Source organism: Malus domestica, chromosome 02, assembly GCF_042453785.1.
Source record: "Malus domestica chromosome 02, GDT2T_hap1".
NCBI lineage: Eukaryota > Viridiplantae > Streptophyta > Magnoliopsida > Rosales > Rosaceae > Malus > Malus domestica.
The window spans coordinates 5,662,089-5,684,225 of record NC_091662.1 but is presented as its reverse complement, the minus strand read 5'-3'; the positions used below and the strand labels follow the sequence as shown (position 1 = coordinate 5,684,225).

Below are 22,137 nucleotides of genomic sequence, written 5' to 3'. Positions count from 1 at the left end.
CTTTTGGCTTGCTGAACAAAATGCAGTAGTACTAGCTAGCGAGCAAGCTAGGCCAAATTATTAATTAAGACGAAAAAAAAATTATACAGATTAATATGTGATTTGTAGTCCTTATGAACAACATGAAGTGACCATCTTTGGCCTTTTAATTACTCTGAAGATGTTGACACATTAGCTGCTAAGGATTAAGAAAACCCAATCTCAAGTGATGCTTGTCCCATAACTTTTTTATAATTGTTTAATTAATTAGATTAGCTAGAGAGTGATGCTTGAAAAAGGCAATTTTTAGGCAGTAATTGACTTGTCCTTGTCAAAAGCACAAGAACCCGAATTTCTGGGGTGCTTCCATTACATGCTGGCTGCCCTCTTGTAATTAGTGGGAATCCACTTAGGAATGTGAACACTTTCCTGGTAAAAGAGCTTGACAATTGACATGAACATAATATTAGTTTCTTGATCAACTACCTATTTAATTCATTAATATGTAGTTGATATAGCAAACTAATATAGTTTATGTCGGCTGCTAGGCTGCTAGCAAGTGATTCTACACTTTCAATGAAATTGGGTTGGCGGCAAATTGAAAGTCATGTCCATAATGTTAAAAATTTACAACATAGAAGTTTCACGTCGATAAAAATAAGGTGGTCCTATCCGTACACTCCTTTATATCTTCCACACGTTTTTTACTTTCTGTCTTTTGATTTTTTTTCCTTCAATTTACTCGATCGGACGGCCCATAAATTGAGAAGTAAATGTAAAAGGTAAAAACAGGTGTATAGATAACACCATCTTAAAACTACAGAAAATTAACCCCCCCCCCCTCCCCCAACCAACAACGATAAAAAAAAAATTCTCATTCCAACAAAAAAATACATAGTAGTGGAATTGCTCCGCTACTCCAATAAATCTTATTAGTTTTTTAGCCAGGTTTTATTTTATAGGGTAATATTCTCATTAATTATATAAAAATATTGAAGGTCCATATCTTGTGTGAAGCTTTTGTTTGATACTTGTCTCTCCAATGCAAGCTGAAGTCGCCTTGGTAGTCGTCATAAGATCAGTAGCTATATTTCACGTTCTCTCTTTTGATGTTAGGCAGGATTCTATCAATTGCAAATCTCATGCTAGCTGTTGAGTTCTATACAAATCCTATGTTTAAATTATCTTTTTTCCATAGCCAAGTTAGTTGATGAAATCTATACAAATTAGAGACGCGATCTCAACAAATATATATCCTAACTCCATGCATATGTGTAACAAAAATACCTTCCACATTATATGCCAATATAACATTTTTTTATATATGGCTATGATTTTATTGGTGGAAAAATGTTTAGGTTGCATTGTGGTTCAAATTATCACCGTGACAATATAAACATCTCATGTTACGTACTAGACAACTTTGAGAAGAGAGCAGTCTTCTAATATATTTACAATATACATATACAGTAGAGCAGATTCACAAACTTTTTCCTTGGAGGAAACATTGTTCCAGTTATTTGATATATGTATACATATACAAAAATAACTGGAACAATACCCCTCCATTAACATAAATATATACACATGTATACCAATCTTCAGATATCATGGGCTGAGTGTGATTAAAATCCCATTTCCTATATCTATGTATTAATTAAGAAAACCATTTCGCAATAAGAATGGTTTAAACTTTAAAATATTAATAAGACCATATGGTTGCTGGCTCACAAAACCAACTATCCTTGCTATAATCCTTGCCTAATAAGAAATTATAAGTTCTGTTGCTAAGAATAATTGTTGCGGGCTCATGATCACATGAGCAGATCTTACCGGAGCTTCAATTTTGTCCAACCTTCGTTAATTAGCAATCAGAATATTAAATCTTGGATAAATTGGTAGCTTTGTCTGGTCAGCATATATAGCTTAACTGCTTTTAGATCTCTTCATATATTTGGTTTTCACTTTTGAGCATGGAGTTTAGGGGTAATAGAAAGGGTCTAATTAAAAGATGAATATGATTGTTTGACATTAAGTTTTTTTTTCTAAAGAATGAGAAAGATTTATTTGCATATGCACGGAGGCATCCCATTCTTTTTATTTACCAAAAAAAAATTAAAAAAAGAAAGAAAGAAAAATAAACGATGCAGGATTCTTTGTTAGTTTCTATTTAATTTTGTTATCTATTTTATTTTACATATATTGCTTTACAGACAAGGAAACTATGAACTTTTCTATTATGTATATTTCTTATTAGGGAGACTTTGGATGCGGTCCCTATTTATAAATATTCTTTTATTGAAATCTTGTTGGTTTTCAATTTTTTATTGAAGTTCCTGAAATTAATGTGATAATTTATTTCTATATACGTTACTATATTTTTAAAATTAAAAACTAAATTTTTTAGTTGTTTATATAAATGAGATTTTAAATAAAAACCATAATTTGTGGGATTAAAAATATTAAAATATAAATATATTATTTTGTGTGTGTGTATATAAACATGGGTACATTCATCAAAATTAACCAAAAAATTATTGTATCAAAACATGGGTACATTCTTCAAAATCACAAAAAAAAATAATATTAGGCTTAATAACATTAGTAAATTTATTCGATTAAACTTGACATTGATACATTTTAAAATCAAATAAAAAATAATGTACCCATATAAGTTTAAAAATGGATTAGAAAAAAATGGTACATTTTACATATAACAAATTGGTATATTTAAGAATGAGTACATTTTAAGATTAAAATTTTTAAAAAATTAAATGAATGGGTACATATAATTAGCATTGGTACATTTGGTAAAATAAAAAAATGGGTACAAATAAATTTAAAAAAAAATATGGGTACAAATACAAATAAAACTTTAAAAAATATGGGTAGAAAAAGAAATTAATATATGGGTACAAATTAAAACTGAAAAAAAAATTGGTAAAAATTAAAAAATGATTGCAAATTAAAAATGGGTACAAACTAAAACTAAAAATATATGATAACAAATTTAGTCATAAATATAAATATACTAATTGTAACATTTTTAACATTAAATGAATATATTTGGAAATAAAAATATTTTATTATTGAAATAATTAATGATGTTATTAATACCCAAGGACCTTGATCAAAAATTGAAAATGAATAGGATTTTAATCAATGGAGTAGCAAAAGGAAGGATGAGAACCTAATTTCTCCTTCTTATTATTAAGTCTCTAGGTTCTTTTTTAGGAAAACTAACGAAAAGTTCTCAAAAACTTTAGGTTTTAACAAAAATGACAAAATAAAGGTGTAAGTGAATAGTAACAAGAGTGACTTTTCAAGGTAAAAAAATGTCATTTTCGTTAAAAGTGAACAATACCGGGAATGTTTCATTAAGATTCCTTTTTTTTTTTTTAAGAAGAAGAAGATACGATAGCAGTTTTATTCAGAATATTAATGAAGTATACAATCATGTAGGAGGGCATCCTGAATAGTAACCGGAGGCACCTCAAACCAAAGACTAGGAACAGTAGAACTAAAGGCCAATTTAGCCATACTATGCGCTACAACATTGGTGGATTTACATATATGATTTACTTTCACTGTAGCAAAACTCTGCAAGCTGGCTTTCACATCCTCAATTAATAAACCAGTAGCAGAAACGCCACAATGGGGACTATGCAGTGCTTGGACCACTTGTAAGGCATTGCTCTCCAGAATGACTAGCCTCCAATGCCGTTGTGCAGCCTAGTGCAAGCCTGCACGAGTTGCTAGAATCTCGATAGTATAGGGGTCGATCGCATGAGGAATTTTGCAAACAAAACCTCCAGCATAGCTACCGGCTTTGTCACGAAAAACCACACCGATACCCCCACACTTCGAATTTGAACAAAAAAAAGCATCGACATTTATCTTAATCTAATTTGGGGGCGGCAGAGACCATCGAGAAGGAGAAAGCAGGGGGCAAGGAGCAATTTGGGGTTGTACACAAAATCCAATAGGAAAAGGCCCGCCAATCTACTCACCACAATGGGGTTCTCCTGCTTATCATTCCAAAGAAGGGAATTCCTAGCAAGCCAAATAGTATGGATAAAGACAAGAAGAAGATCAAATTGACCATGCTTGAGGACAGCAGCACGGCAACTAAGCCACTCCAAGAAGCAAGAGAAAGAAGAGCGGCGTTGTCCAAACTCAATGTTGGTGGAGATTATATTCACACAACCCAAATTATTTTTCTCCACACTTTTTTAATTTTTTAATATTTTTCTATCAAGTGTTAGTGATGTGTAGAAAATATTAAAAAATTAAAATGGTGTGAAATAAGTAATTTAAGATGTACGAATATAATCTCTCTTAGAATAATATTACTGAAAAAAAATTGTGGTTTCGTCATCAAACCAATATGCACTATAGGGAAGCATTCAATGCGGAATATACTCTCAGTAATTACTATTTGTTGCTCGGCAAAGGTTCCTTGTTTTATCCATTTCTCTTGCGTTAGGTATTGCCATTGTTGGTGATGTGAGCCATTATGAATATGAATTCATATTATTAAGGGTATTCTATTGATATTTTCTTCCTATACATTATAACCAAAACAAAACTTATATATATTGATAGCATTATAGTTAAACAATTTTTTAATCCAACCTGAGACCTCTCACTTAGAAGTGAAAAAGAATATCATTAGACCATAGTATTAAGTGACTATAGTTAAACAATTTAGAACAATGTTATTATAGTCTTATCACATTTTAATACCACATAATGTAGCAAATGATGTACATACGCCACATAAATGAATAATTTTATTTTTATTAAACGGTCATTTTATCTCCGAGCTACGATGTTGATTGAATGAGTAAATGTTAGCCATACCACATTTAAATGTCACATAATGTGATAATTGATGTGTAAACAATGTCATTTAGTGATTTTATGTCATTGTAATATTTGGATGATGATTTTATCTCTTTCAATTGAATGTTTTTTTTTTATCTCATTGGATTTTCTTTAAATATTTGTATGGTATTAAAATGTAGTACAAATATGTGGTAAGTCTGATTTTTTTTTTTTTTTTTTGAGTCAAGCGATAGAATTAGTAAGTTAAATGTTAGATTAGCTAATGACGGGATTCGAACCCATTCCGTCATGCAAGGGCACAACAATTTTTCACCACTGTAGAAAGAGCCACTTGCAGTGGTAAGTCTGATTTTAATCATAAAAAGTCATATATGACATTAAAATGAGGTGCAAATATGTGATAAGTATAATATTGCTCAATAATTTAACTACAAAACCATACCATTTGAAACAACAATTTGATTGATTAGAAGTATCGACATTCATTTGAAATTTATATGTAACAAATTGTTATTAGCATTTTAAAAAACTGTAATTTCAAATGAAGATATTGCATAGTAACTTTTTTAGAATGTTAATAACAATGCTTTAACAGCCACCTTTATTCTAAAGCAAATTATGAAGACAACTACCATATTAATTAGCATATTCGATCTGTATGATTTAGGATCATTGAGATCAAGAAAGCTTGGTCAAATTACAGACTGACCAACCATTGTATATATATAAGTAGAAGGGGGGACCTTTTTGTATCTCAAAGCTCGCAACCCTTCTTTTCCTATATATAATAGGCCTTTTGAGAGGGTTTCATTCAAACAGCTCTCTCTTCTCTTTTCTCACTTCCCTTAGTCATTTCAGCTTCCTCAAAAGAAAATCCTTGCCCTCGAAAATCAAGATAAGCCCGAATATTAATTCTGCTAGCTAGCTAGCATCCATGGGTATAGAGATTGAGCAGCAGCAGCAGCCTTCTGTTGGGCTATCAAAAATAGCTGTTTCTAATACTCATGGAGAAGACTCTCCATACTTTGCAGGCTGGAAAGCATATGACGAAAACCCTTACGATGAATCAAGCAACCCATCAGGAGTCATACAGATGGGACTGGCTGAGAATCAAGTAAGTGCTCAACAAAATCCAGAAGAAGAAGATTGCATTTTTTTTTTTTTTTAAAGAAACCTTGGTGGTACAAGAGAATTTTATTGATAGGGTGTAGTGCTCAACAAAACCGAGAAGATGAAAATACTAATATGTTTTTTATTTTAAGAATTGTGACCTAATATTTTTTTTTTTATTGAATAGGTTTCATTCGATGTGTTGGAAAAATACTTGGAAGAGCATTCAGAAGCCTCCAACTGGGGAGCAAAGGCATCAAAAGGAGTGTCTGGCTTTAGAGAAAATGCCTTGTTTCAAGATTACCATGGTCTTTTGTCTTTCAGAAAGGCAATGGCAAGTTTCATGGAACAAATAAGAGGAGGAAGGGCCAAATTTGACCCTGATAGAATAGTCCTAACTGCAGGGGCAACTGCAGCCAATGAGCTATTAACTTTCATTATAGCTGATCCTGGTGATGCTTTGCTTGTTCCAACCCCATACTATCCAGGGTAAGAATACTCCTCCACTACTCAAACTTAATGCCATTCAGAGTTACGAAAATGTTCCCTAGTCAGACAGTCTGGCATTATTTTGTCAAATTGTCAAAAAACTAATTATGCCTACTCAAATTTTGTTTTACAGATTTGATAGAGATTTGAGGTGGAGGACTGGTGTGAATATTGTGCCAATCCACTGTGGCAGCTCAAACAATTTCCAAATCACTCCTCAAGCTTTGGATGCTGCATACAAAGAGGCAGAAGCCAAGAACATGAGAGTGAGAGGTGTACTCATCACAAATCCTTCCAACCCTTTAGGTGCAACAGTCCAAAGGGCAGTCCTTGAAGAGATTCTTGATTTTGTCACCCGGGAAAACATCCATCTTGTCTCTGATGAAATTTACTCGGGCTCTGCCTTCTCATCCACCGAGTTCATAAGCATTGCAGAGATTCTTGAAGACAGGCAGTACAAGGATGCAGAAAGAGTCCACATAGTTTATAGCCTCTCTAAAGACCTAGGCCTTCCGGGTTTTCGTATTGGCACCGTGTACTCTTACAACGACAGGGTTGTGACAACAGCAAGAAGGATGTCTAGCTTCACCCTGATATCTTCTCAGACACAACATCTCTTGGCTTCCATGTTGTCTGAGAAGGAATTCACTGAAAATTACATAAAGACAAATAGAGAGAGACTGAGGAAGAGATACGACATGATAATCGAGGGTTTGAAGAAATCGGGGATTGAGTGTTTGACAGGCAATGCCGGGTTGTTTTGCTGGATGAATTTAAGTCCACTTTTGGAGAAACCAACAAGAGAAGGTGAATTGGCTCTTTGGGACTCTATGCTGTATGAAGTGAAGTTAAATATATCTCCTGGTTCTTCATGCCACTGCTCTGAACCAGGCTGGTTTAGGGTTTGTTTTGCAAACATGAGTGAGCAGACACTTGAAGTTGCTCTTAAGAGAATACATAATTTTATGGAACAAAGAGAGAGAAGCAGGAATTAATCTAGTTTTCTCTCTTTAATGTTCCTTTTAGGTTTTTGAATGGTTCTCCCATTTTGATTCTAAAGAGTACAAAATCTAGTTCATCAGGAACTGGAATTTTGTCTCATTACATACACATACTGTAGATCATATTGGATGAAACAACATCCTTGTTTTCTTGCTTGGAAAAGCAAGTTTCACAGAAAATCAAGTTGTAAAAGTAATATATTTTCAGTTTTTAATTATTCATCCATTCAATTACACTAAAAGTGCATTCTATTTTCTAAAAAGTACGATTTTTTTTTTAAATACAGTAATGTGGGGTCGAGAATATTAACAACTAAAGAGATTAGAGACCAAATTACCTTTAATCAAAGCAGCAAGGAACACATGACAATGACAAACTCCGCTTAATTAAGTTGCTTTCCGATTATCATGAAAAAGATCTGGGTTCTATTAATAATGTCATATACTGCTCATACACTACCTTGTGCGCGTACGTGATTAAGATGTAGTAGCTAGGGTTTATCATTTTAACAAACAAGATGTAGTTGTTAATTAATTAAGATATGATTTTTCTTAATATTTATAAGCATTGTGCACCATGCTTCACCAAATGGCTGGTCCACCACATGATACCATTTGATACACATTTGAGCAGACCAACACACACACACAATAGCATAATATTAATGAATCGATATAGTCTTCGGATCTCGAAATTCGGAGCCCGCGGATCCAGAGATTCAAGGTCGTCCAAGGGAGGGAGAGAGACATGCAGACCTTTGATTTGTGTAAGGTGGGCTAGTATAATGAGCTAATGGGGGCCGTAGAGTTTAAAATAAGTGGTCCATATCTCTGAGTCTGCCAACCCCAGACACAGAAATTCAGAGAGGATCTCATATAAAATGACCTAATCGACATCTCCGTAATTTGATAATTTGATTGAAGCCATGAAATATTATCATATATGTGAAAATCAATGGGAGATCCAGAAAGGATGCACATCAAGCACAAAGATAACTTCAAGAGAATTATGTAGTGTAATTATAGTTTATTTATTTATTATTATTTAAAAATTAAAACAATAATTTACATTAGATTAGTCTAAATTATGAAGAGGAAGACTTGAACTCAAGTGTAGAAAGTATGAGAATGTGAGGACAAAATCCCACATCGGTGAGGACCAAATCATGCAATAGCTTATAAGAGGTTAGACTACTTCTCATATCGTCAATTAGTTTTATGGTGAAACCTTAATTTCTTCAGAGTACAGTCTAACAAATTTGACTAAATCCACATATATATGTGTGTGTGGGACTAATTAGTTGGTCAAGAGACACATCATTACATATTGACAAAAAATAAAGACTCATGCATTATCATATGATAAATTAAGTTAATATTTATTATGGCATATCATTTGACTTTAATACAGTAGCCATTTGTGCATATTAAGTAAAGATTCAATCTCTTTCATGATCAGCTTTCAAGCATTTTTCATCAAACTGTCTTCCATTGAGATATTATATATCTACGAATTGGCCCTTCATTTCAGGGCTAACCATAAATTAAACATATATGTATGAAAGTGTACGTGAATTGTTAATTGGTTGAATTTCAGGAAAGTCAAATTCAATAACATCATTTTTTATGTGTCGACCATAATGATAATGTCATTTCATATACATGGGAACAACGACACTCCACGATAAGTCTTTTGTATTTTTTTTTCTCCTCTTAATAATATAGAATTGTCGTCTTTCTGTGAGAAACTCAATATCATGCCGACTGTTTCATGTTAATGTCACATTAATTTTTCCTACTCTATTAAGGGTGATTCAATGTCGTTAGGGTTTCTCTCTACAAAACATCCTCACCAATTCAACCATGTTTTTCATCAAGGCCGGCTTTGAGAGTGTCCGAAGTAGGCGCTCGCCTAGGGCTCCCAAATATATAAACACACACACACACATATGCCCTTTATGCAAAGGGATCCCCATTTTTTTCAAAAAATGGGAATTAGGTGTGGGGCCCACTCCACGTCGAACTTCAACGATCCGAATGTCTATTTTGTAAGTCTCGTTTCATAGATTATCCTTACAAAAATTCAATTCAATCCTAAACCATATGACTATTTAATTACCAAGATAAAATTTCATTGTTTCTTATATAACAAAGTATTTGTTAATTTCTTTGAACTCAATTAGATGTCTTAAACATTTCCGATTTGGCTAATACTTTGCAAGGATGATCTATGAAGTGTAACTTGAAAAATAGATGGTTCGGATCGTTAAAGTTTGATTTGGTGTGGACTCCACAATTAATCCCCATTTTTATAAATAAAAAAAATAAGAATCCCTTCCCTTATAGGTTTCTTTTATATATATACAATTCAAATTCAATTAAAATATATAAAAATAAATAAAATCATAGGAATTGAAAAAAATTGGTTGAAAAATTAGATTATGTAAACTTAATTAGTATAGTTACGTCTAAAAACACGAGAGTTGTACGTAATATTTAAATAATATTTGTATATCGATCTTTCTTCTTTTGATATTAAATTTTAATGATATTTGATGTAGAAATAGACTTTTCATGTATTTAGTGAATTTTTTTTTATGCATATCATTGTACATAGGACGAGGGTCAAAGAACTGGCTCCACTTTGAAAGCTCGCCTAGAACCCCCAAATTCTCAGGGCCAGCTTTGTTTCTCATTTGATCTAGCATCAATATTTGTTTTTCATCCTTTAATTTCATCTATTCATTTCTAGGGTTTAGTGTGAATATAATGGTTGGGATTTCTCCTCCGTAGCAGAGTTGCTTGTTGACAATATATCTTGACACAAAACGGACACGGTTACACCAAACCCCACAAAACTCACCAATCACAGTCCGCCAGATCATCCCCATGTGGCTCACGACGGCAATCATCAGCCGCCAAGTAAGCATGGAGATCCATATAATAACCAATTTAGCCAACTACTACATTTGATTAAAGTCTTTCTGCCATGAACGTTGAACAAGCTTCATCATGTCTCAGCTGAGTTCTACTAATTTATATATATTGAAAGTAGACTATCTATCGACGAATGCTGTAAAGTGCAAAGCTGTCAGTGCCGTGATAGTCGCACTGCCAATTGCCATATCGAGCAATGGTCCACAAATGATCACAATCAAATTATTCAATCGTGATGGTATATATTTCGTTCAAAAAACGCAATAGTATATAAGAAAAAAAACTAGAGGAAGAAGCCAGCCTTTTGGGGCTGGGAAAATTCACTAAGTTAGTTTGGCCTTCTCTGACAACCATCGTGTAATTTATTAATGCCAGAAATCGAATCTAGAACATAGAGTATGAAATACGAGCCAGAAATGAAGAAATAGAGACCAAGCTAGGGCGTATATCTAGTTGCCAAAAAAAAAAGCTAGGGTATATCTTGAAGGTTGGCATAATTATAAGATGTTGGTGTATCAACTAGCTACTGAAAATATTATGTATATTCTCTTTTTAGGATTCATTTTTATATTTGTTTAATGCTTATATCCAAGATTATGTCTATTATTATGATTTCATGATTTGTTACGTACTTACTTGAAATCAAGAAAATCGTAAATTTGATGATATATATGTTACTTGAAATGAGAGAAGTCTATGGAACCCAGAAGTTTGCGAAAGAGGGGGAAATATGAATAAGAATGGGATTGGATCAATCACTCCCTTAATCAAGCTAATTCATAATGTTTCAAGTATTAGATTAGTGAGAGCTATATTTAAAAATAAAAAATAAAAAATAGGTCTAACTACATTTTACACCCTTTAGCTAGGTTTGGGGTTATTTTCAAATTAGCAGGTCACAAGGTTTTAACTTTTTCACATTAGACACGAAAGTTTTAAAACTATAGCAATTTATGGTTTTTGTCTAACGAATTATTTGAAACTTCATAAAATTGATGACATGAGCATGAAACCCTATTTGGGTTGACATGTAAGACACATTTGTACCAAATTGACTAAAAAAACTCATTAAATTGATACAATTACAAAATCTTAAGGTGCAACGTGAGAAAATTGATACAATTACAAAACCATAAGGTGCAATGTGAGAAAATTGCTCTTACATATCCCTTGAATGCCAACCTTTGATATAAAACCTTATAAATTCTAACTTTTTTTACTTTAAGTTACTGCAAGAAGCAAGAATTATATTTCCATGAAAAGACTTCATGCCAACCTTTCTCATACAATAGGGGCATTTGGCCATTAGGGTTGAGCCGGCCAGGTTTAAATAGTTTAATTAGCATGTAAATGTATACTTACATACATGATATAATGGTGTACGTGATTACTATGTCTTTTAGCATGTAATATATGTATGGTTTACAATGTTGTTAACTTCCTATCATGTGATGCTTGAGTACGTTCATTTTTAGTTTATATTTAAGGCAATAATTAATAAAAAAATTAAAACGTTTGCCAGACAAATTTCAGTTCATATTCCACATGACAAATCATGAGTTTGATTTCTGATGCACATGATGGTGGTCAGAAAATGTTAAAATACTTATGTGAATCTTTCCTTTTATGGGTTAGTATGGTCACTCCCCTGATCATGTGCACGGAAAGTAAAGGAATTCACTCGTCTATGGATATACAACTCTTTTTATTGAACAATATATATGCCTGCAGCTGAATAGCCGATTAATCTCTGAATACTTACAATTAGGTAGCCGTCTTAAACGATTATTATGATTGCTTAGTATTTATTTGTTAGGGTACTCTCTGATTTAGGGTTTTTTTTAGGGTACTCTTTGTATTAGGGTTTTTTTTAGTATACTTATAATTAGATCTCATAAATGGGGGTAAGGCTAGCCGACATTCACCTCTCCCAGACCCTGCGTAAAGCGGGAGCCTTGTGCACTGGGTATGACCTTGACTTATAATTAGATCTCAGAATACTTACAATTACGTTAGAGTACTCTTTGTATTAGGTTTTTTTTTTTTAACATTATGATTGCTCAATATTTGTTATTTGAGTTGAAGACCTCTTTCTTGTTTGTTTTAAAATTAGGTAGCCGTCTTAAAATATTTAGTTTTTATGTAGACGTCTTGACAATTTGTAGTCATCCTTCTTTTTTATTTTAGTCAAAGGAATAATAATTAGAGTTCGTAATTAGTTTTTCTTCTTTTTGTCCTTTCATTTGTTAACATGCATGGTATCAAACTGAGTTGGATCCATCTAGTTCAATCTGCTCTTGTTTAGTATCGGTTTGTTTCTCGCTTCTTCGCCTCTTATGTTTTATCTTTGGTTTAGTTTCTCGAGTTCTAAACCGTAGATTTTCATAAGAGTTTGTCGTCGATTCATTTTCTACTTGGGTTTCTGTTTCTATTTTTTCCTTGTTCTTGTTTTCATGTGTCAATTTTGTTTTTTTATTGGGTTAATTGGTTCAACTTCTTTTTGCTAGTGTTCTTTTACTGAAGAAATTATTGGTTTCTTGATAGTGTCTTACTGGAGTTCTCAAGCTGTTGCTGTAAAAGATTGGTTGGGCAAACATTAGCCGCGAATGCTTGGTCTAGGATGATTGTCGATCATGACACTAAGGGTGACGCTTGGCTTGGACCTACATTGTCTACTTATGCTTGGTCCAGGATGAATGTTGATAAGCGAAATCTTGAATTCACATCAGCTTGTTTGTTTGTTTATAGCTCACATTAGCAGTCAATTTGTAAGTTTGCATTGTCATTGGTATTGGATGTTTACATTGTTAGACCTACAACTGATTAGTCTTTGCCAAGGATCACAATTAACATTCACATATACATATATATATTTGAGGAGTCTGAGTATGTACATACCTGAGGACGTCATGATACAAGCAACAAAACAGCAACACAGAGAGTCTTCTACTCACTGAGGAACCTGATATCAAAACCCTAGCGATAGTTCTAGATCTTGTTTTTGATGTAATCTTCCCGTGAGCAGGGACACCTCCTGTATAGGCTTATAAACCCAACTGCATCCCAACTATCGTGGGATCGTCTAAGCCTAAAAAATCTCCACGTTTGTCAGTTGTTAAACCACAACTGAAGCACGCATTTAGTGTCCTACAAATAAGGGATTTTATCCTTTAAATGGTTTTGACTTTAATTAATTAATTCCACGTATGATAGTCCTTATTATGCCCAATGATAATTCAATAGAGTCCTAACATTCTCCCACTTGAATTATCACTGATCATATCCTTTATCAACGTATTAATCCCTTAGTGATCACTTTTGTCAACACAACCATTAATCCCTTTGCATATCTGCCATAAATTATTTCAAAGAAATGAACCTTAGAAAATCTTATACATCAACTCGTACAAGCACCCTAAGATCACATCACCCAAAATAATTTATGCATGATATAATTACCGAAACAAATTCAAAACTTTGTTTCCATGCTCCCACTGATCAGAGCAGTCCACCATTGTCAAGCTTTTGTTTAGCTCCAATGGAATGCTTATAATACCAAGCACATTTAGTCCGAATCTTTCATCAGTCCACAACATTTCAATATATTGCATACATATATTTGTACATATATACAATAGCTGAAATGAAACCTCAACCATTAACATGGTCAAATTCAAGAGTACATGAATTCAAGCTTTATTTTTTTAACAAAAGATGAAATCAAATGAAAGATAACCCTTACTTCCATACGGTAGCTGAATCAAAGGATTCAACCACGCCCATGTTTGCCACATGATTCTTGAAAACTCCCACTGCCAACGGTTTTGTAAGGGGATCAGCCAACATTAAAGTAGTGTCAATGTGTTCTATAGACACCATTCCCGCCTTTACCTTCTCCTTGACTGATTGATACTTGACATCCATTAATCGAGCTGCATAAGATTTCTTGTTGTTTTTAGAGAAGAACACAGCAGCTTTATTGTCACAATATATTACAAGTGGCTTCGCAATTGTGTCAACTATCCTCATTTCTGAAATAAGATTCTTCAACATCATGGCTTGTTGGGTTGCTTCAAAACATGAAATATATTCTGCCTGCATTGTTGAAGTAGCCAAAGTTTTCTGCTTTGCACTTCTCCAAGAAATAGCACCTCCAGCCATTAGAAAAACATACCCACTCGTTGATCTTCGATCATCCTCACATCCCGCAAAATCTGAGTCACAATGACCAATCACTTCCAACCTTTCAATCCTACCATATACTAACATGTAGGATTTGGTCCTTTGCAAGTATCGAACAACCTTCTTGGCGGCAGTCCAATGATATTCCCCTGGGTTTGCTTGGAATCTCCCAAGCACACTAACTACAAAAGCCAAATCCGGCCTCGTGCAAACTTGTGCATACATTAAACTTCCAACAAGTGAAGCATAGGGTCTGTTGGACATGCTTTGCTTTTCAATATCATTATGAGGACATTGAGATTTGTTAAACTTGTCTCCTTTGCTCATTGGGGCTTCACCTTTTGCACAACTCTCCATATTGAATCTTTTCAGGACCTTTTCTATGTAAGATTTCTGCGAGAGCCCTAGTAAGCACCTTTTCCTGTCCCTAATTATTTCTATTCCAAGCACGAAAGTAGCATCACCCATGTCTTTCATTTCGAAAGTATTTGACAGCAACCTTTTGGTATCTATCAGCAAGTTTAGATCATTACTTGCTAACAAAATATCATCGACATACAAGACAAGGAAAATAAACTTGGAACCACACACCTTGAGATACAAACAGTCATCGATTTTGTTCTCAACAAAACCAAAACCAGTGACTTTTTCATCAAACTTCATAAACCATTGTCTTGATGCTTGTTTCAACCCGTAGATCGATTTCTTTAGTTTGCATACCATGTGCTCATTGCCCTCTTTAATGAAACCAGGTGGTTGTACCATGTGAATATTTTCATCGAGAACTCCATTAAGGAACGCCGTTTTAACGTCCATTTGGTGAAGCTCAAGATCAAAATGTGCAACTAGGGCAAGAATGACTCGGAGTGAGTCTTTTGATGAAACTGGGGAAAATGTGTCCGAGTAATCCAAACCCTCCTTTTGTGTGTAACCCTTTGCAACCAGCCTCGCTTTATACCTTTCAACTGCCCCACTAGAGTCCCTTTTTGTCTTAAAAACCCATTTGCATCCTATGGGTTTTATAGATTCGTCTCTTTCCACCAATTCCCAAACTTCATTGAAGTACATCGAATCCATTTCGTCCTTCAATGCAGCCTTCCAGTCATTAGCTTTATCACAATTAATTGCTTGATTGTACGTGATTGGATCATTGTCAATTCCTTCCTCATGCTCAACCTCTCCCACATATACTAAGTAGTCATTCGAGAATGGAGACCTTCTACTTCTTTGTGACTGCCTCCTTTGCACTGGAACTTGCTGCATGGTGATTTGTTGAGCATTATCTTGCATTTCTAATATTTGTGGCTGCACGTCTACCAATTCATGCTGATCCATGCAATCAACATGGCTTAGAATTCCCACGTCCCCAAAATCAATTGTGTCAGCATGCATTGGAGTTTCTTTGAAAGATGACGAACTAATCAAATCTTCTTCTTCAAAAACCACTTCTTTCAAACCTTCATTGCTAGATTGTTGATCTTCAATGAACCTAGCATTATTAGTTTCAAAAATCCTTGTGGATAAACTCGGTGAGAAGAATCTGTACCCTTTTGATTTTTCTGGAAAACCAATGAAATGGCAAGTCACTGTTCTTGAATCAAGCTTCCTTTCTGTTGGATTATACATTTTTGCCTCTGCCAAACAGCCCCACACATGAAGATGGTTGAGGCTTGGCTTCCTCGATGTCCACAACTCAAAAGGAGTTTTATTCACTGATTTGCTCGGTACACGGTTTGAAATATAGTTTGCCATCTTAAGTGCTTCTCCCCACAAGAACATTGGAAGATTGGTCCTGCTCATCATGCATCTTACCATTTCTTTCAAAGTTCTGTTCCTTCTCTCGGCCACACCGTTTTGTTGTGGTGTACCGGGAGTAGTGTACTGAGCTTGTATGCCATTTTCCTCCAAGTATCTTGCCATTGGACCCTTTTGTTGCCCTTCCTCAGTGTACCTGCCATAATACTCTCCACCATGGTCCGACCTCAAAATTTTAATTGATGTTTCTAGTTGCTTTTCTACCTCATTTTGATAAGTTTTAAAACAACTAGCCACTTCATTTTTCTCGGATATTAAGTAAACATAAGCATACCGAGAAAAATCATCAATAAAAGTCACAAAATAGACATTTTTGCAAATGGTTTTAGTGGGGAAAGGACCACAAACATCTGAATGAATTATTTCCAAGAGTTTTTGACTCCTTGTTGATCCAATTTTCTTTGTGTTTGTTAATTTACCCTTCCAACAATCAACACAGTTTTGCAGGTCAATAAAGTTTAACCTTGGCAGTATGTTCTCTTTAACTAGAAGTTCCAATCTCTTTTGACTTATGTGTCCGAGCCTCCTATGCCAAAGCATAGAGGACTTTTCATTAACCAAAGATCTTTTACTTTTAAGAACTGTTGACACTTGCATGCAATTTGGAATTGTAACAACATCACAATGTAATCTCCATAAATCATTTTCCAACAAACAAATACCAAGTAAAAGATTGAGATTACATTTCTTGAAAATCCTTATACTTTCATCGTCGCCAATGAAAGCATAACCAGTCTTTACAAGCTTGGAAGCTGAAATTAAATTTCTAGTTAAACTAGGAACATAAAGAACATCTAACAATTCTAATTCGAAATTAGTTGACAACTTGAGCTTTAGAGTGCCTATTGCCTCCACAGCCACTTTATTTCCATTTCCTACGTGAACTTCATAGACTTCATTTCTTGCAAATTCCCTTCTTGTGAATCCCTGCAATGAATTGGTAATATGCACCGAACAACCAGTGTCAAACCACCAAGAATTTGGAGGGACTTCAACAAGATTGATATTAACACAAACAAAAACATTTTCAGTTTTATTACCTGTTTTATTTCCCCACTTCTTACGTTTTGGACAATCCCTTTTGAAATGACCATATTCCTTGCAAAAATAACACTTAACCTTTTCCATATCCACCCTAAAACCTTGAGGTCTCTTTGAGGAGAGAGTATTATTTCCAGCAGAGTGAGAAAAGTTAAAGGGTTTGCTTGGCTTACCAGAAAACACATCGTGCTTCTTTCCTTTGTCTGTGCTCACCACATTGACAACCTCTTGTTTTCCTCGTTTCATCCTTGCCTCCTCTTGGACACAGATTGAAATCAAATCATTCAAACTCCATTTTTCTTTCTGAGCATTGTAGGATGTCTTCAACTGCTCATAACTCTCAGGAAGAGAGTTAAGAGCCATATGAACCACAAAAGAGTCATCAATAGGCACTTCAAGATCACTGAGCTTTGCCGCTGCCTCCACCATTTTCAGTATGTGCTCCCTAACTGTGTGACTTTCATCAAATTTCAGAGTAGTCAGGGTTGTCATGAGGTTTCCTATCTCTCCTTTCTCAGAGACCTTGAACTTTGCCTCAATGCCTTCAAGGAAATTCTTTGCTTTGTCACTGGCAGGTAGTCCCCCTCTCACAGCTTCCCCAATTGATCTTTTTATCACAAGTAATGCCATGCGATTAGCTTTTTCCCATTTTTCAAATTTCAACCTTTGAGCAGCTGTGCTAGTTGCATCCACTGGTGCTGGCTCATCTTCTCTAAGTGCCAAATCGTAGTCCATCAGTCCCAAAATAATCTCAACATCTTGTCTCCATTTTTTGTAATTTCCTCCATTGAGCGGCTCGATAGAGGAAAAATTCAGGGACATGGGATTCACTGAGGACGTCATTAATTTGTTAGTGAAACAAACAATGAAAATTGCATGCAGTACAAGGTAACACCTTTGGGCAAGAAACTCTTTACTACAAGTTTCATTGACATAGCTACTTAATTTAATATTAAACATCTTCATAACTCAGGTCTTTGGACAAGAATTAGATCAATTTAATATCAAAATAACCACTATGCCCTAATTCACTTAATCGAACCATTCATATATTCCCTTTTTGAAGAGAGCAGTATGTATGTTATGATAAATGAATTACAATGTCCTGCGACCTAATTCATGCAACAATGCTTGACAAAATCCCATTTTGATGTGATCTTCTAAGCATTTGTGCATCGGTGCAAAGTCTTGTTCCCTTAAAAATCTTCAACTGAGGATTATATGTGATATGTTTAAACTAAAAAACAGTTTTGAATCCAAGTAGACTAACCTTGCTCTGATACCAAATGTTAGACCTACAACTGATTAGTCTTTGCCAAGGATCACAATTAACATTCACATATACATATATATATTTGAGGAGTCTGAGTATGTACATACCTGAGGACGTCATGATACAAGCAACAAAACAGCAACACAGAGAGTCTTCTACTCACTGAGGAACCTGATATCAAAACCCTAGCGATAGTTCTAGATCTTGTTTTTGATGTAATCTTCCCGTGAGCAGGGACACCTCCTGTATAGGCTTATAAACCCAACTGCATCCCAACTATCGTGGGATCGTCTAAGCCTAAAAAATCTCCACGTTTGTCAGTTGTTAAACCACAACTGAAGCACGCATTTAGTGTCCTACAAATAAGGGATTTTATCCTTTAAATGGTTTTGACTTTAATTAATTAATTCCACGTATGATAGTCCTTATTATGCCCAATGATAATTCAATAGAGTCCTAACATACATTGGTATTGACATTGAAACTTTGCGTTGGCATGGGCATCGACAGCAAACATCATCGTCATTGATTTTCTCTTTGGCAAACTTATGATGTGTTATACCACCATAAGTTTGACAAGTGTTGGAAAAGTGGGCAAAAAGCATTAGCCGCGAATGCTTGATCTAAGGGTGATTGTCGGTCATGAAACTAACGTGATGCTTGGCTTGGACATACATTGGGTACTTGCGCTTGGTTTAAGATGAATGTCGATATGTGTCATCTTCAATTCAACATCAGCAATCTATTTGTAAGCTTGTATTGTCATTGGTATTGAAGCTTCACATTGTTATTGATATTGAAACTCTGCATTGGCATGGGCATCGACATTGGCAAACATCGTCGTCATTGATTTTCTCCTTGGCAAACTCATGATGTGGTATACCACCTTAAAAAGTTAAAAAGTTGGCAAAAGGCGATATTTTTTTTAAGGAAAACGAATGAAAATGGTTTGAAAACTTTGAGTTTTAACGATAAGGACAAAATAAAGGGTAAAGTGAATAGTACTAGGATTGACTTTTTAGTGTAAAAATATGGTTTTTCGTTAAAATGAACAGTACCGGGAGCTTTTCGTTAAAGTTTCCTATTTTTTATTAAGAAAATGGGCCTTGGACATTCTAAAATGGGCCTATCAAGATGCATAAAATGATTCAGTCTATGCCAGCTGAGATGGCAAAACGAAAGCCCACATTGTTTTCCCAGAATTACTGTAACAACCCTCAATAGAAAGCAAAAAGCCCAAATGATAAAACCTCTGGTCTCAAACGCATGCTCTCTCGACCATAAGCACGCATACCGCTCCGCAGCACAAAGAGAAGCGAAGGACTCGACAGTCTAACTCTCCCCTCTCTCTCTTTGGATTTGCATTCGAATCCAAGAGCACGAACGCGAAGGTAAACCCCCTTCAGATTTGCTCTCCGTTCTTCAATTCCCCATCTGTTGATTTTTCTTATGGCTCTTCAGCTTTTTTTTTGTTTGTTTAGATCTTGCGATTTAGTACTGACCCTTTTGGTTTTTCGCTTTGATTTTGTAATTGGAGCATGAACATCGGTGTGTTTTAGGTGGGGTTTTAGACCCAGATGAAAAGATTTGATTATTTTTAGCGTTTGAAGTTTACTGCTGATTTAATTTTGTTTGAATCTCGATGGTTAGGGTTTTAGCTCAATACCCAATTGTCAAATTTCATTTTTGAGGCCGATAGAACTTATGATTAATGTAAATGTCGAAAAAAGGCAATGGGTTTATTGTCCTTGTTGCAAAATGATGAAATTTTTATTTTTGGTGGTGAGATTACTTATTTTTGTTAAGTTATTGTTGGTTTACTATAATTTCTGATCATTGTGTAATGTAATTGGTTTTATTGTGAACTCAGGATTGATTTGGGCATCAATGGCATCGAAGTTGCGTCAGTTGCAATCTAAGGCTAGTCAAGCAACACAATTGGTGTCCAAGTATGGAAGTACCTACTACAAGCAGTTGTTAGAGGAGAATAAGCAGTACATTCAACACCCACCAACCGTGGAGAAGTGCAATGAGTTGTCCAAGCAATTGCTTTACACTCGACTTGCTAGGTTATATTTCCGAACCTTTTCTGTTTACGGAGTGAATTTAGTTATTACTTGGCTGCGTCTGGTACGAGTTGTAGATTGCAGACCATTAAAGAAGTCTCATATATGTTGACTGAATGCTCTTCTTGATTTAGTTCTGCTAGTACTTTGCTGCATCCTTGTAGACGATATGTTCCATTATCTCACAGCCTTATTTTGAAAGTTTCAGCACATTTTTTACTTCCTAAAAAGCCTGACCGTGGTAACTAAAATGTATGATAGGGTACATGATTTTTGAGCCACTCTTGCCAACATTAGGATCAAAATGTATAACTGCATGAAGAAAATGTTTTATTTACATCTTAATACATGTTTGCGTATTAGATTTCTTCCATTTATCTTCTCTAAGTAGCGTTTCCTTTGAGACGAAAGAAAAGCAAGCAACTTTTTAAAGCTCCAAAGCTTGAATTTGATGTTGATGCAGATGTTTTAATTGAAGGAGAAGTATGTAGATTGGGTTACTTGTTTGTATTGCCTCCATTTAATTTTCTAATTTTTCCATAATAAATGTGCTCTGTGAAGAAGCTTAGAAAAGTGCATTGTCTTCGCTCCTATTCCTTTGTGCTAGTAAGTTTTTAGAAGTGTTCAATTGCTTTAGAAACTGGGTGAGGTCTATGTTGCTCGTGTTGCATATAGTCTAGCACCGGGTATTCAGTTATCAATTTGCTTCCAGGACGTGGCACCAGAACTTATTAAAATAGTCTGAATAATTTGGATACGTGCTTGAATTACAATCTTTTTTTATTGTGATTTTCAAAGCTCTTGGCTATATTTCTGCAACTGAGAAACCATCATTCAGAATGCATCTAATACGGCATCTTTTTTCTTTCTTTTTCGTTGCAACGACATCTTAGTTGTATTACCATAACTGACTCATTTCCACTCCGTACAGTATTCCTGGTCGTACTGAGTCATTCTGGAAGGAAGTTGATTACGTCAAGCATTTGTGGAAGAACAGGAAGGAGGTGAAGGTTGAAGATGCTGGAATTGCTGCTTTGTTTGGGCTGGAGTGCTTTGCATGGTTTTGTGCAGGTGAGATCGTGGGAAGGGGATTTACTTTCACCGGCTACTATGTCTAAGAGCAGCCATATGGTAAAATGTTTCTAGGGATTGCACGGGTAAGCCTCTCTCGTCATTTGGGGTTGATCTGAACCGCGGGGACTGTACTTGCAATTTTTTGTTTTCCTAGACGAATTTTTGAAGCTGAGAAATCGGTGGGCAAGTTTGACAGCCATAATAATCAAATGTATTTGAAAGTAACTTGAATGTGATATTGTTCGGTTAATCATGAATGATGATAATACTTCACAATTCTGATTGGATTCACCCTTTCTATCCATCTATCAACTTCTATAAA

The 22,137-nt window shown here is 34.9% G+C and overlaps 2 protein-coding genes across 2 annotated transcripts; both read left to right on the top strand.

The window, feature by feature from the left end:
• The first annotated feature begins 5,603 nt into the window (after positions 1 to 5,603).
• Positions 5,604 to 7,642, top strand: LOC103450091 (1-aminocyclopropane-1-carboxylate synthase 7). The gene is made up of 3 exons (XM_008389418.4): positions 5,604 to 5,941; positions 6,125 to 6,426; positions 6,560 to 7,642. The coding sequence occupies exons 1-3, from the start codon at positions 5,762 to 5,764 to the stop codon at positions 7,419 to 7,421; spliced, it is 1,344 nt and encodes a 447-aa protein (XP_008387640.3). The 5' UTR covers positions 5,604 to 5,761; the 3' UTR covers positions 7,422 to 7,642.
• A 12,268-nt stretch (positions 7,643 to 19,910) lies between these two features.
• On the top strand, positions 19,911 to 22,091 carry LOC103418060 (uncharacterized). The gene is made up of 3 exons (XM_008356208.4): positions 19,911 to 20,066; positions 20,546 to 20,744; positions 21,673 to 22,091. Exons 2-3 carry the CDS (start codon positions 20,563 to 20,565, stop codon positions 21,857 to 21,859), a joined length of 369 nt encoding a protein of 122 aa, XP_008354430.1. The 5' UTR covers positions 19,911 to 20,066; positions 20,546 to 20,562; the 3' UTR covers positions 21,860 to 22,091.
• Positions 22,092 to 22,137: the final 46 nt, after the last annotated feature.